Raw genomic sequence first — 15,193 nt, forward strand, 5'->3', positions numbered from 1 at the left:
TAAATTACAGATATGAACAAAGCTGAACGTGCTTTTGGTTCAGAAATGATGGCTTATCACAGCAATCCAAATACCAGACTTAGATGCCAGGGCAGGTCCCTGAGAACATCAGCTGGCAGGAAAGACAAACGAATTGGGGATACTGTATATATGCACGTGATTAGAAGCCCAAGCCTAGACTGGGGTTAGGAGAATTTATTAAATTAGCTACTGTGTGAGGTAAATGTGAGTCTTTTGGTGTGGCACCCAATTCCCTATCTGGGAATAAAGCATAGCAAAACTGACCATTTGAACCAAGTGGCTTAAAATGATGTCTGCAGAGATGTGTGAGAACCACCATTTTATGGATGGAGTCTAGAGGAAATTGCTGAAATTGAGATTTTTGAAGGAAATATGAAAATTGGGTGTCAGAGATGAATTTAATCCCCTTTGATAATCCCAGTCTAGCACAAAACTTGGCCATAACCAAGCATCACATTTTGCATCTCTTATGTTTTCCAACATCTTCGCCCCATGTTTCTGAAAGTGTGGGCATGTACGTGCGTGCCTCACTGGGGATGGTACAGAAAGACTAAACAGTCAAAAAAAATGAAAAACAGGATTAAGCTGTCAGTCTTTAGGCATGAGGCACCAGATGCAATATTTCTACGTACCCAGCAATCCACCCTTCCTTCTTTCTTCTTCCTGGAAGAAGACTGCTGGCCCTGCTAAATCCAAGGTCATATGCCAAAACAGATGTGGAATTTGTTTAGGTTTATCCAAAACCAATTAAAAGGAAGCCAGTCAGCGTCTAGGGAACTTCAGTGCACTTTATCTGAGAAATGCTCTTCCCTGACAAGCTCATTTGTTACGTCAATATAATGCTTCAGAAGAAAATAAAGTGTTCCAATTTATCACAGAACATCTGGAAAGGCATGGGATGGGAAACAGTAGTGATAAGCCAATGCCAGAACTGGTAGGTTTTTAGGACAGTCTTTTAAATTATCTGTGAACCTGCAATTCCATGCTGCATAAGAGCTTGTGCAAACAAAGCCCAGTCAGAGCTGTCTGAAAGTATGCTGATTAGGCTGCACTGTCCTTTTCAGTGATACCTAATGATGTACAGAAATCAGGACTCATTTAGAACCCTTCCAGCCCACACTCAGCCCTGCAGAAGCCCCTATGATGAATAGGAACTCTTCATTTGTGCCCTTTTTCATAGCCAATATCTCAGCAACACTAGCAAAGCTAGTTCATGGCCATACTGCCTCTGCTCATCAGTAGGTGTAACTGCTCCAAGGGCAACCAGACAGCATAGCAAGACAGTCAATAATATTTCAAAATGCCTCAAGGTTATTCCTTTTTATTTTTATTTATTACTTTTAACATCAAATTTAGTCTTTGTAGGAGAACTATTCTTTCGTGCAGCTGTTCTCTGGCTCCTCTTATCACTTTCTGACCATTGGCATGCTTTCCCATGCAAGCATTGAATATCACAGATTTGTTCAAGGTGAAGTGGCAGCTATAAAGCAGGGTGCTTCCTGCAAAACTTTCCTTCTCTTCACTGTTTCTAATGTAGTTTATTTCAAGAGTTTTCTCGCCTCCATATCAGTTAACATGGGACAAACCAGCAGTTCAAGGATGCAAGGGTCTTTGATACGTTCCTTTTACTCACCCCCTTGTTTGGAAAGTCATCTGGAAAAATCATAATAAAGGAATGCTAATGTTAGTATTATAAATTTTCTAGCACTCTCCATTAGTTGCACCTTCTTTGATCTACCAATGCTTGATCAAGTTTCAGCTAATACAATGCAATGGACCCATTATGACTCATGATTTTTTTATATCATTGGTAGATATAAGTGCTCATTAAAAATAAGGGCTGCTAGAGCTGTCATAGATTGGCTTAGCAAGTGCTGTAAAGCAGTTCCCCATATAGTTCTCCTAATTGCCTACAAACGCCTTCCGCTTTCACCAGTCTCAGTGTGTATTTGCAGGTAAGTATGACAGTTTCATCTTCAGCCTACAACAGTGGAAGAAAAATTAGATTTTCCACTGAAGAAAAAAAATCGCAAACCTTAAAAATATTTCTTCTTCAGCTCCATATGTTCTGTTTCTCTTACACGTTGGAATTCCAATAGGCTTAAGAATAAAGATCTTTATTGTTATTGATAACGGTTTTAATAATAAAGATAAGGCATATACCTTGACAGCATATTTCCCAATTCTTCTGTTACGATGTTGCTAGGTAAAACTTACGATTCAGAATAAAGGCTAAACTGTGTTATTTTTCCAATACTGAGTGCCCAATTAAATACATAATGGAGGGCCTGATTTTCACAAAGGGACGAGTACTCATCCTCTGAAATTTATGTCCCTTTTAAGTGGCCAAAATGCGCCTAAAATCAATAGTCACTTGCCAAGGAAGTCTATGGGACATGAAGAAACTGAATCCAGATCTTATAAAACTTATGGCAACAGCATAAATAAGACCAAATTTAAAAGAAGAATTAACTGCATGACTTCTGACAACATTCAGTAAGCACTGTCTCGGCTTTTTGGACTTATTAATCAGTTTATTTTTCATTTTCATAGAATTATTGTTACCATATGTAATATAGTATTCTAAAGCAGTGTTTTAATAAGCTAGTTACAAAACAGTGTTATTTTCAGCTAATGTATTGGTACTATTTTTAAAAAAATGGCCTGAATGCTAATTCTCCTTTATGCTAGGATGCTAACTACTCCATAGAGAATAGGATGGAAAGTGCAGAACTAGCCACAGTGCATTTCAGACAAGGCACAGACTGCAAAGGCTTTCACCACTTTCACACAGCAAGGCAGACGATGCATCATGTCTCACACAGAACACCAACACAAGCAGCTCAGAGAAAAAGGTCTACTGAGACTTTTGTGCATGCTGGATCCCAAAGGTAGAGCAATACCAGTAAATAAAACACACCAGGGCCTGTTCTCTGGCCCCGAGGACATGGAGCACAGCAGAACCCCCATCCCCTGAGATAAATTCCCCAAACAAGACAGCCTCATCCATGCAGCTGCTTGGGAACAATCCCTGGCTCTGGCTATCTCCCACTCTGTGCTGGGAAGTGCACTGTCAGGGAGAGAGCTGTGTCAGGGAATGTGCTAACAATAAAACAGCACAGATGATGGCCTGCCACTGCATGAGCCTGTGTCTTAGTTAGGTTTATCAGTGTAGATATGGTGGTGCAGATATCCAGATTGTCTACTTTGCCTAGTTTAGACTTTGGAAAACCCGCAAAAAGGAAAAATAGTTTGAGTCACTTGCTCCCTTACCACTGAATCTAACCCATGGCTATACCAATCTGCCCCAGCAGGCAGAGATCCACAAGGCAAAAGCCTCTTGCTGAGGACAGCAAGAGCAAAAAGGATTTCTCTTCTATCCCTCTTAAGTCACAACATCCTCACAGCCACTGGCTCTGCAGCAAGAACCAGGTAAATAATACTAATAGCCCTAAGAACTGTGAGCCAGGTTCCCAGATTGCTCAAAATCTAGGGATTAAAATAACAACACACCAGTGTGTTTGTATTTGCCTTCTGACTGATGAGTCAGGATTTGTTTTCAAGTTGCTTCCATATCCATGGCCTTATTGTATCTAGGTCTCCCAGATTTTGTTACACGTCCTTCATTGATAGAACAGGTTGGTATCTAATATTCGAAAGGAAAAGTATCTTGCTCATGGATGTTCTCTTTAAGCTTTAGCTGGGCTGGTAAAATATGTCCGTGTCTGTGGATGCTCATCACATCTGCACCAGATGTAATCACCAGTGGAACAATTTGTGTGAAGTTGCCCCAATTCACTAAAGACTAAATCAGCCAAATTAGCTTAAGGAGTTTATATTTTTGGCATAAACTCACCTGGCAAATTTTGCCTGAGGCAAATTAAGAAGTCTCAACACAAAATGCTCTGTGGGAGGTTCTGCAAGAATAGTGACAAATAGCGGGTAAACGGCACTAACAACTTGCACCAGTGCAGATGCTTTTAAAAGAGGACATCTACTTGTACTCTTATTTTTTTCAGTTTCCACTCTCCAAATGAAATGTTCTCCCACAGCAAAAGAGAGCACAACACCTATCATGTTAAAACAAACAAACAAAAAAATGTATCATATAACGAATACCCTATGTCAGGAATATGAAAATAGTAGATGAATGAATTAAAGCTCAAAGCTTGTTTGCTACCTTACAACTATCTGACGGACAGATTTACATCCCTGTTTACTTTTCCCACGCTGGTCCAAAGTTGACCCCATCTAAAGTCAACCCACTACATTCAGCTGTTATCTTCTCTTCCTGTATTAGAAACCTGTGCTGAGGCAGTTCTCCTAGCCTTTGCTATGAACCTGTTCCTCTCCCTGTATGCTAGGCATATTTGGGAGGATACCTGTCACTTCTGAAAGTGCCTTGCTTGGCATTCAGACTTGCGTAGTGATCTGAAATGAAATTCTATGCCCCAGTTTCAATCCCTGGCAAGAAAACTGTTAGGCAAAACCTGCCTACACATTAATGTGTGTTTCCATATACCTGGTGGTTAAACTGCAAGAAGGCAGCACACTTATACTATCATGTGAGAGCACTGCAGGTAAGAGCCACATGTGCAAAAAATGGAAAAGAAGCATATTTGTGTTTTAGAAGTTCAAGAAACACTGTTTACCTTCCATGCATGAAACTACATAGCCTCTTTAGTCAGCTAGTAGTTGTCTAAGATCAGGGAGTAAACCATTCTGTCTCAAACAGAATCCCCCTCAAGTTATGGCTATCCATCATAAGAGCTGCTCTATGCAGTATCAGCCTTTGCAAGGTACCTATGCCGTCACTCATGTTTAGCACACTGTCATTCCATCTCTGTTGAACTGCAATTTTAGGCAAGCTACAAATATTTCTATTGTTGCTTTTCAAAATTAGACATGGAAACAGATCCAGTTGGGAGTGAGAAAGAGGCTCTGCAAATCTGTATCACCGTAGATTTTCTCAGAATTGCAGCAAAATCCTTGATGAGAGTAGACTATTTCTAATAGAAAACACTGGTGATTCAATGGCAGTGAAGACATTGATCATTATTAATGTGCGCCTCAGCTATATATGCATACAGCAATCCAATTTTAGCAATGCCTGTAGCTGTTCTGTGCTACTCTGGCAGCCTTGATCAACAGTAAACAGGCTTTTAACTGGATGGTTAGCCTAGGCTTAGGGTCAACATAAACAGGACACTTGCATCAACAGGGCACTGCAAAGCAGCCAATGTGCTGACAAACCTGCACTGCTGCATGCATAGCCACTGTGTGAATGTGATTCTCATCTCACTGGCTTCACTCTTTTATCATTTTATTGGCTTAGATGAATTTATTACTCATGTACTTGGATGCAGTGAAGGGCTAATTCAGCACCATTGTCCACATCTCATATGGTGATCTAATTTCATTATACACTGTCCAGAATTTGTGGCTTTATAAAGGATGATGGCCTTCATATCTTCCACTACAAATGGTGGGTGTTTAAGAGGACATGAAATCAGATCCCATGTTTAAAATTTTAGATGGATTTTGGCATTAGTGAGGAAGCTCTCTCCTCAGCTGTTTCTCCAGTGCTCTTCCTTTTCCTTTGTTATCCTCTGTCTCAGCTATTGCCTCAGGCTTTACCTAGCTAAACCTCCTGTACACACTTTCAGTCCCTTGATATGCTTCCTTCCTGACGTTCCTCAGTACTCCACCACTCCTCTCACAGAGGGCTTCCCCAGCCTGCAGACCTATTTGCTGAAATGTTTAATAATTGAATGCTTCCTCTGCTATGCTGTCTTGTCAGCATACATACAGCAACACACTTCACTGCTACTGAATCTGCAGGTTACAAGATTAATACATGACATAAATTAATTTGTTTTGTGGGAATCCTTAAAGGACTTTGGTATACAGAACCATAAGTATTTCAGCTCTCGTGACATATCTCTCTAGATTCTGCAAAGTGTTACGGAAAATTTGAACAAGGTCAAAGGGATGAGATCTTGGGGGTTTTATGTTTTCAGTTGGTTGCTCCCACTCACTGAGTGGAAAAAAAAAACCCTTTCCTACATACTAGCATTACTACTTGCTCTGCTTTAATACCTAGATGCTTAACTTGAATTCAGAGCCACAATTTGCTAGGTTTCTCTGCAAAAATATAAATGGCAGATGACACCTTCTGGCCCAGAGTATTTCTTGTCTTCATAAATAAAATGCAAAAATACTAGTAGAAATGAAACACATCCACATGACCCCAACGGAAAATGGAGACAAATAGATTAAATGACTTATCCAAGGTCACAAACTCTCTATCCAAGAAGTTAAAGCATATGTCCAGTGCCCCAACGCTAGCATCCCGTCTGAGGCAACATATATGGGACAACAAAGATGGTAGAGTTTTTTCTCCTCTGTATAGGTTGTATGAATCCCCACTGAAGTAAAAATGAGAAAAGTCTTCTTTTAATAAAAGATTGCATATTGAGAATGAAGAATGGCATGTGCTTCATCTAATTTAAGTACAATGTTCAAGCATTTTGCTTCCTTTCATTAATATCTTCTGTATGAAAGATGAACATTAACATGAAACAAGAGCGACTGGCTGTTAGCTGAGGGATGATTTAGCGCATTTGCTAGATCTTTAGTCTTTGGGGTCATTATTGTCTAATCCAGTCAATACTGATTTTGCATATATCCAGCAAATACTTTTTAAACAGAGTAAAACCTTTTTTCCTTTTTTTCCTGAGCCTGCTTTCAAAAGCAACTCGCTTGAGTTTTTCATACTACTTCAGAGTAGAAAATCAATTATGCTACATTTGAAAGAGACCCAATGAAACCTACCAGGTAACTGGAGAATCTTCTTCTTCTGTACCATTTGTTCTCTCCGTCTCTAGTAACATCTCTTCATTGGTTTGATAAAAGGCTCAAAAGAGAGACACTGCTAGCCAGATAACAAAACCAAGTATTCCTTACCTACAGATTTTCCCTTCTCCACCATTATTTCCTGCTTGAGGCACATAAGGACCTATTCAATTCCACCCCTCTGAAATCAGTCAAACACACTAGTGGCAAACTTCCCACAGTCTTCAATTACTTGTTATTTGATGTTTTAATTTATCATTTCTTTGCCTTGCAAAAATATTTAAGACTCCAAGTCAATACCAGACTGCCTCTTGAGCTATACATAAATAAAACAAAAGATAGTCCCATTTCAAAAGGGCTTTCAAATCACAGGATCCCAAAGGCCCTGACCCACAAACATTCATGTACAAGCATTACTTTCTGCAGCAGAGTGATCCTGTTGACTCAACGGAGTGACTTAAGAGAGCAGAGACATTTACTGTTCTAACTCCTGGAAGGAATATGACATTGGTCACCAAAAACCAAGAGCATGAAATTGGATTCAAATTTGAACCCTGCAAATCAATACCTAAAATGACAGCTCACAAAACACATTTCCATCACCCAATTTGCTGTTCCATTGTTCTTTGCCTAAGAAGTCCATTCTTTTTGGCCAGTTGTATGAAAACTGATGTACATTCATACTGCATTAAAGCCGTGTGATATCGGGGCTTTATAAATTACTTAAGGTGGAGAAAATGAATAAAGGTAAGTGCTACCATTCTGATTTCTAAGCCATTAACTATCACATTCATTCACATTCATGAAACTAACAGAGGCTTGGCATCTTTCCAGATATATATATTTCCATGGGGCAATACAGCTTCACAAAGCAGAGGGCAAAGAAAAAGAATACCAAATGCATTTTGTGTAAAAAAATCTTGATTTTTATGCTAATCTCATGATTTCTTGGGGCATGCCTCTAGGTCGATAACACTTGAATTCACTTTTCAAATGAAACCTGGTTAAACTCAAGGCAACAATATCCTGCAAAGAGAATAGGCCTTTATAAATCCCAGGTGACAGTAGAATCTGGCTATTTGGCAAGAGGAGAAACTGTTATTACAAAATAATACCAATAAAACCTCTCGGGCAGGGGTGAGGGGGCTCCATATGGGAATTCTGGAAATTCAGGCCAATCAGCCAACTTAACATACTAAGATACTCTCATTCCCCAAGAGGCTTAGCTACAATGTGAGGCCACCTCAGTCTTGCCATTTCCAGGATAAAACACTGCAGCCTGCAGCTGACTCACGGCACTGTGTCTGTCTGACAGCTCCCAGGCTAGAAACTTCCCCAGCTTGGGCGCCTTTCAGCCTGATTCTTCTCTCAGTTATGTCTGCACAAATCAGGACTGACTGTCGGCAGTGTTGGATCCATGTAAATCTGCGTAAGTGGGAAGAGAATCAGATTCCCTGTGCTTAGGCTTATTAGTCTCTCGCATCACACAGAAGCTACTGGCAAGTGTTAGCCAGTTAGGAAGCAAACCAGGGCACAGAGAAAGTACAACTTACCAAGGAGCAGCTGGGAACACTTATGGGCAGGTAAGAGAGGAAAGAGATGCTGTGACTCCCCAACATAATCACTGTAGCTCTGTGCAGACCTTTATCGCCCACTCACTGATTGCTATTGTGGATAACCGTGGTAACTGCAGATGATATGTTAGTTGGCGAGTTACATGTCTACTGACTGCAGGACACACTTGCAAGCATAGTTCATGTGTAGCCATGTACTATTAAGTCAAGCAGTAATACTCTTAGTATTGAATAATAAGGATATTCTTGTGCAGTACAATAACCCTCTAAGACCTAAATCAGAAACCAACCTTGCTGAATTAGTGTATAAAATCTTTTGGGAGGCATGTTAATCTGAGAAAAAACATGAAGGGTGGGATTGCACAAGACAGACAAAGCAAGATTTCCACACAAGGCATAGTCATTTGGTATATTTTCTTTAAAGTGTATTTCTTAAATCAAGGCCATTTCACTGATATGTTTTTATAAAATGATCCCAGAAAGAACGGAGACTGATAAGAAGGTGAAGGGAAGAAACAAGAGGCCAGAGTTAAGAAATTCTTAAACCGATTTCACAGCCAAAGGAAAAGTACATGAACCTACATCCTCAACGGGCCAAGCATCCCTTTCTCTGAAATATAATAGTTTCTGATAGCTAAGTCTGATTCAGAGAATAATCTAGATAATAAGCAGAAACCTGTTGATTTTTAGTGACAAATCACACAAATGAGAGAAGTGAGGTTTACACTGAACCCCCTATTTTTGATTTACATCCTAGCGGCTTCTTCCACTGCTAAAACTGTCAGTGGATCAAAGAACTGTATCCCCTATAACAGAAGAAAAATCACAGAGTACATAGAGTCCCTGGCATGGAAAAAATATTAGGGAATTATAGCATGAGGGAAATGTGCCATGGGAGATTGTAGACAGAGCCCTGGCATGTGGCAGAGAAAGGGGATAGAGAGAACAGTAAACTCCTCCCACCAGTCGGGGAAAGGATTGGGGGATGCATGCACTAGAAGAGGCATGCGCAACAGGAGGACACAGAAAACCCACAACACGTGCAGTGCACCTTGCAAACAGATACAATAAAAAGCATGACCTTCTCTCTACATAAAACCTTTTAGGTAAATAAAATAATGGACAACTAACTCAAGTGAATTTTCTTTGGCTGATTTCATACAATACCAGAGGTAAGGATTGAGAAGGAATATGAGAGAGGAAAGCCCAGTGAACATACCCATCCTTGAACTGATCTGCAAATTCATTGTTGGTACTTATTTAAGCCAAAGGCCTAAAGTCAACTGTCATATTTCCTAGAAGCTCATGGACAGTTACAGAAATCCAATGCTGGAGGGAAAATTCAAAATGCTGTGAAAAAATGACCTCTGGACAGTAAAAAGGCATACACAGCACTTGAATTTGACATCAGACAATCAGAAGAGCAAGTGTTCTCATGAACTGACTGGACTTAAAGCCGGTGTTTCCCCAACACTGACTTTTTCCCACACAGAACTCCCGAAAATTATTCCCCCCCACCTCAAATCAATGTGGGACAGACAACTTTATTATTCATCTAAATAGCCTACTTTCTGAAATCACCAATTTTGCAAAATGCATTAGTTTGTGGGCTTTGACCCAAGAATGCAAAATGCACATTCATTCTGACAGACACAAGAAGGGCAACAATTAAGAAAGCTATTGTACATCAGTTACGAGTAAAGCAAATGTATGGCTCATGTACAGTCAGGGGTTAGCATCGGAAGACAAAATACCTAAGTGAACTTGGAGTCAATACTTCATTGGTTTAATTTCACTGAAGTCATTAACATTAACAGAAGAATAATCTATCTCTTGGCACAGTGACTTGGGAAATACCATGAAAGAATTTGTTTATTCATTAATTCTGGAGTCTTTAGAGAAGAATTTGAATTTCCAAGTAGGGTAAAAAAAGCCCACAGTAACTAGAGGGTTCCAGGGAAGTTCTGACAGACTGTACAATGGGTTTCCTGTGGAACACTGCATCCTGATCTCATCTGTGAAGCAATCTGTTGTGCAAGTTCCTTTTATTTAGTGCTATATAGGATGGTATTCCACATTACATTTGCAACTACTGTAAATCTCAGTGGATCCTGTTCATCTTGTCCATTCTATGCTACAAATAGAGTTACATGAGAGATGAAACTTGTGACTTTGTTTCTTTAGTAGAGCAGAAGCACACCTGATTTTACAGTATGTAGCATGACAAAAAGGTTTTCTGTAATTACAGTTCTAATATATACTTACATATAATATGCACTCCCACATATTTACATATGCTTGTTTAAATGAGTCTGTTTTAGGCACAAGTGCAGCAGTCTCCTAGTGCAACAGTTCCCAAAAGTTATCACTGATTGGACACAGGTGTTAGGATTAATTAAAGATATAAAGAGTATCATTATTTAGGCATCCATCAGTGGAAATCACATTAAAGCAGAGTCATTTTCCATTAGGCTTATTACATTACTCCCAGTAAAGCCACTGGTGCATTCAATTTTCTACCATTACTGGACCAGCTTTTCCTTGGGTCACTCCCTATTCACCAATATCTGTAACTATTTCCAAGCATTATCTCCATCTCACATGTTTCGAACTGTATCATCTAGTTTTGCAGGGTATAATGTCTTCAAAATGGCGTATGTACTTCTTCAGTCGCTAGGAATACTGAAGCAGCCCTGACCCCCAGGAAACATGTGCCTGTAAGCCATTTGTGTATTTTCTTCACCAGATAAACCAATATATGGTCAACAGCTACTGATGGAGGCTTCTGTTATTAGATTGTAGCATAGGGCTCAGCAAGAGCTAGAAGCTCTGGCCTCTCACATCTAGCAGAAGGGCTTGTTTGTATATTTTTCCACGATTTGAGCAGATGGAGAGCTGGTGAAACAATGAACAAAACTGATTTTTGTGAAAACAACAAAAAAGTTTTCCCTTGAAACTATTTGCAAATGGTGCATTTTTCCTTTTTCCTAATCTCTACTGTCAAAAATACGCTTAAAATTTTTCTTGTCATTTCATCTCAATGTTTCCTGTTTAAAGATTTCAAAAAAAAATTGAGATTTCAAAGGTCCTTTACTCCCCCAAATTTCATTTTGTGTGCTATATACCTTTTGTAAACCTACTTTATGATTACAGCAACTTTATGAAAATTCTGAATAGCTCCAATTAACAGCAAAATCTTTATCTATGCTACTGAGAGACAGGAGGATGTAGCTGTAGTTGGAGTTCCGGATTCAATTTCTGGCTTTACTGTGGACCTGCTGCATGATCTTGGCTAAATCAGTGGGAACCACATTCGGGCAACCTAATTTCCACTGGCATTCCTATCTCAAATCAACAGAGCCTTTGACAATTGATTCAGAAGCCCTAAATAAGGCACTGAACTGTAAGCCCTGTATGGTCAGCCAGCAAAACAAGTTACAAGGGTCTCTAGAATTTACGCCACCTAAATGTCGTCTTTTATCTCTTGGGGCTTGCAGAGGTCGTTAGCGTGTTCTAGAGCCTGTTGCCATGAAGGGAATGAGAGATTCCTCAGACCTTTCCTAAATACCCTCTTCCTTGGCAAGTAAAATACATTGGTACCTATTGTGGTCCCAAGGCTGCCCCTCCCAGCTCATCTACACAGCACTGTACCTTCAGTTTTGGTGTCTCAGTTCTCAGTTCTCCTTTTTCTTAGCTTTCACATTGCCTGGTAGTAAGCCCTCTTGGAGTAAGCTATGCCACTAACTCTGTAAATGGACAGTGCCCTGCCACTGATCTCAGCTGGGGCCCTGAGAGACCTAGTATAGTGCTGCTGTATTCATAAGATAATACCAAATTAAATATGACTGCAAGCTGGCTTTCTATGGCCAATTGTATAGCCATGGAAACTAAGCTATTGACAGCTGACATACTGCATAGTTATTATGCCTGGCCGCTGGAAACTGAGGTTAGCTGAGGATATTTAATGATCTGCCAATATGAAACTGGGGTGCTATACTAACACATGAGCATTATAAACACAGATTTGCAACACTGACATCTTAATAAGCTGAAATAATTAAATAGCATTCTTTCAGCCTCCTGCACGCTATAAATCTTTAAGACAGTTTAAAAGAGCAGTAAAGATGTAGCTGGCTGGTCTGAATCCTAGCATTTTGAGGGTCATCCATCTATCTACATACTGTCCCTATTCTCTAATGTATGCATCTATCAAGCACTAGCCAGTCTAACTGCATCATTAGTAATGAAATATTAAAAAATGCTGTGGAAATATTTTAAATTCCTTGAGAAATAAGATAGTAGGCATTGCATTGTGGGAGATGTGTATAATTTTGTATTATCACACCAAGAAAAACTAGAAGGGCATTAGCCATGCATACAATAAACAATCAAATGGTAAGAGCTAGTCAGTAACCTGTGATACAGAAACATCATTTTACAAGGGTACCGAGAGAGCAAACATATATCATCTCTGTACAACGGACTTTGAATTTTCTAGAAAGAGATCATCTTATTGCCAGGAAAAAAGTCACTCAATGTGCTTAAAGAAAAAAAAAAGACTGTCCATCCCCGTTTGCTTCTGGTTTTACCAGGTGGGTTACAAAGCTACCATATTGTCTGTCTCTTTGCAGACAGCACTATATCCATGTTAATTAAGCTTAAACATTTTGCTTGGAAAGGAAGAGGATAAGAAATCAAGAAATATGACATTAAGAGCACCGATACCCGGGTGGTATAGAACAGCCAGCGGATGCGTTTACTGAAGAGGTAAACACTCATACTGTTAACAGGAGACGTTGCTGGTGCTGAAAGCGAGCAGACGGACGCACTCGGAGCACATGTTCCCCCAGGACGATGCGCCCGGCCGCCCCGGGGACGCAGCGCGGGCCGCTGTGGAGCACACGGTAAATCTGCGGGTCACCTCAGAGAGCCCTACGCGTGCGTGCCGCGCACCTCCCCGCTCTCCGCGGCCTCCCTCGCCCGGGGCGACGCCGCTACCCGGAGCCGGTCGGCCGAAGGCAGCGGGAGCAGCGAGGACGGGCGCTGTGCCGCGTCCGGCCTCCGCCGCTTTCCGAAGGCTCCTCGCCTCCCGCCACCGAGGCGGCCCCTCGAGGGGCTCCAGCTGCAGCCTGGCTTCGCCGCCGGCTCCCCCGCTCCGCAGCGGCGAACTTTTCCCCCCGCGCCGCGCCGCGCCCGGCGGCGGCGGCAGCAGAGGCCTCTCCCCGCCGCCGCGGCCTCCCCCGCGCCGCTGCCGGGGTCGCCGCCGGGGGAGGGGGGGCGGAGGGGCGACTCCCGCCCAGCCCGCCCGCCTACCTGACTTGGGGTAGGTGACGATCCAGACGTCGCTGTCCCTCACCGGGAAATTGGCGATCTCCTCCATCTTCCCCCTGCAGAAGGGCGGCAGCCGCACCCCATTGTACTCGAAGTACTTGCTCTCAAACTCCCCCGGCGTGCTGGGGGTCTCGGCCTCGCTCTCCGCCATCCTCTGCCCCGCTGCTGCTGCTCCTGCTGCCGCCGCCGCGGAGGCAAGGGGGGCGGGAGGTGCGCGGGGCCCCGGGCGCTCCGGCGGGCGAGCGGCGGCGGCGGCGGCGGCGGGCGCGGCAGCCCCTGCCCCCGGCACGCCCCACGCACGCACGGGGAGGCGACGGGCGGGGGCGGCGGGGCCGGGCCGGCCGGCGGCGCATGGGCCCCGCGCTCGGTGATGTCATGCGCGGCAGCCGCAGCGCGCGGCGCCAACGGCCGCCAACCGCCCGCCCTCCCCTCCCCTCCGGTCCTCCCCCTCCCCGGGCAGGACGCCTCACACTCACACGCTCCCCACGCTGGCCCCGAGGGGCCAGGGTGAAGGATGGAGGGAGGACTTGCCCGCTCGGCTTTAACCTCACAGCCCAGCACGTGGCACACGGCTTCACGATGGCGCAGCCCGGCTCTGTGACAGTGCCAGGGCCTCGGCCCGAGGAGCCCGGATAGCGGGCGATGGTGGCGGGTGGATGTGTGGCAGCGCACCGGCAGTTAGGTGCGCTGAGCCCTGTGCCAAGCACACTGCACTGTGGGGTGCACGCTGCTTTTTCCATCCACACAGACCCTAGAAAGAAATGGCACAGCCGTTGGCTCCTTCTATGGCATCCTGCTGGGATGCAATAAACCCTTCATCCAGGTGCCCTCCTCCCAATCCATGACATGCCTCCTCTCTGGTAGGGTAAAGAAATTTCATAACAGCATGGGGGTATTTTTCAGACTGGCCTGAGTGCCCAGACCCTGCCTGAGCAGCTATAGCTGCACCCAGCATGTCTCTAGCCAGTTCTGACTTGCTCACTGGACTTAATAGATTGGTCTCAGATCTGACTTACTACATTACCTTGTCTGATGGCTATCAGAGAGCAAACAGAACCTGTTCCTGTCACCAACCCTGCCTGGGTGCTGTTTGGTAAGGGCACGGCCCTGCCTGCGCTGTGGTCATCCTCGGCTCCTAGCTCATCCTTTCTCACAGAGCAGCCCTGACTCTGCTGCTCCTGTCAGCTAGTTCAACAAGGCCTAGAGGACTAGGCTGGAGCTTGAATAGCACTCCTGGCCGGGCCCACAGGCAGAGGGCGCAGGGGTGGAGGGTTCAGGTGCTGCTGGTCAGGGTAGATAAGGCCTACTGGTGCCTCCCAGGAAGGCATAAAAGGGGTCTAACCTCCCTTAAGATCTACCTGCAGTGAACAAATGAAGGGTATTGCAGTAGTTTGGTCTAACACAAATGGAAA

The 15,193-nt window shown here is 43.3% G+C and overlaps 1 protein-coding gene across 3 annotated transcripts in view; it reads right to left on the minus strand.

Annotated features, from left to right (window-relative positions):
- SULT4A1 (sulfotransferase family 4A member 1) overlaps window positions 1-14,161 on the minus strand; it is a 30,041-nt gene extending 15,880 nt beyond the window's left edge. For 2 of the 3 annotated variants that reach the window (XR_010390481.1, XM_064516758.1), the window contains exon 1: window positions 13,764-14,158. Coding sequence is in view for 2 of the 3 variants with exons in the window: in XM_064516758.1 (XP_064372828.1) it covers window positions 13,764-13,932 (169 nt within the window). In the remaining variant the exon portion in view is untranslated. Of the gene's footprint in view, window positions 1-13,763 lie in introns of all 3 variants that reach the window. The other variant, XM_064516763.1, reaches the window with a different exon arrangement.
- Between the last annotated feature and the right edge of the window lie 1,032 nt (window positions 14,162-15,193).

The sequence above is a fragment of the Dromaius novaehollandiae genome, chromosome 1 (genome assembly GCF_036370855.1).
Source record: "Dromaius novaehollandiae isolate bDroNov1 chromosome 1, bDroNov1.hap1, whole genome shotgun sequence".
In the NCBI taxonomy this organism is placed as follows: Eukaryota; Metazoa; Chordata; class Aves; order Casuariiformes; family Dromaiidae; genus Dromaius; species Dromaius novaehollandiae.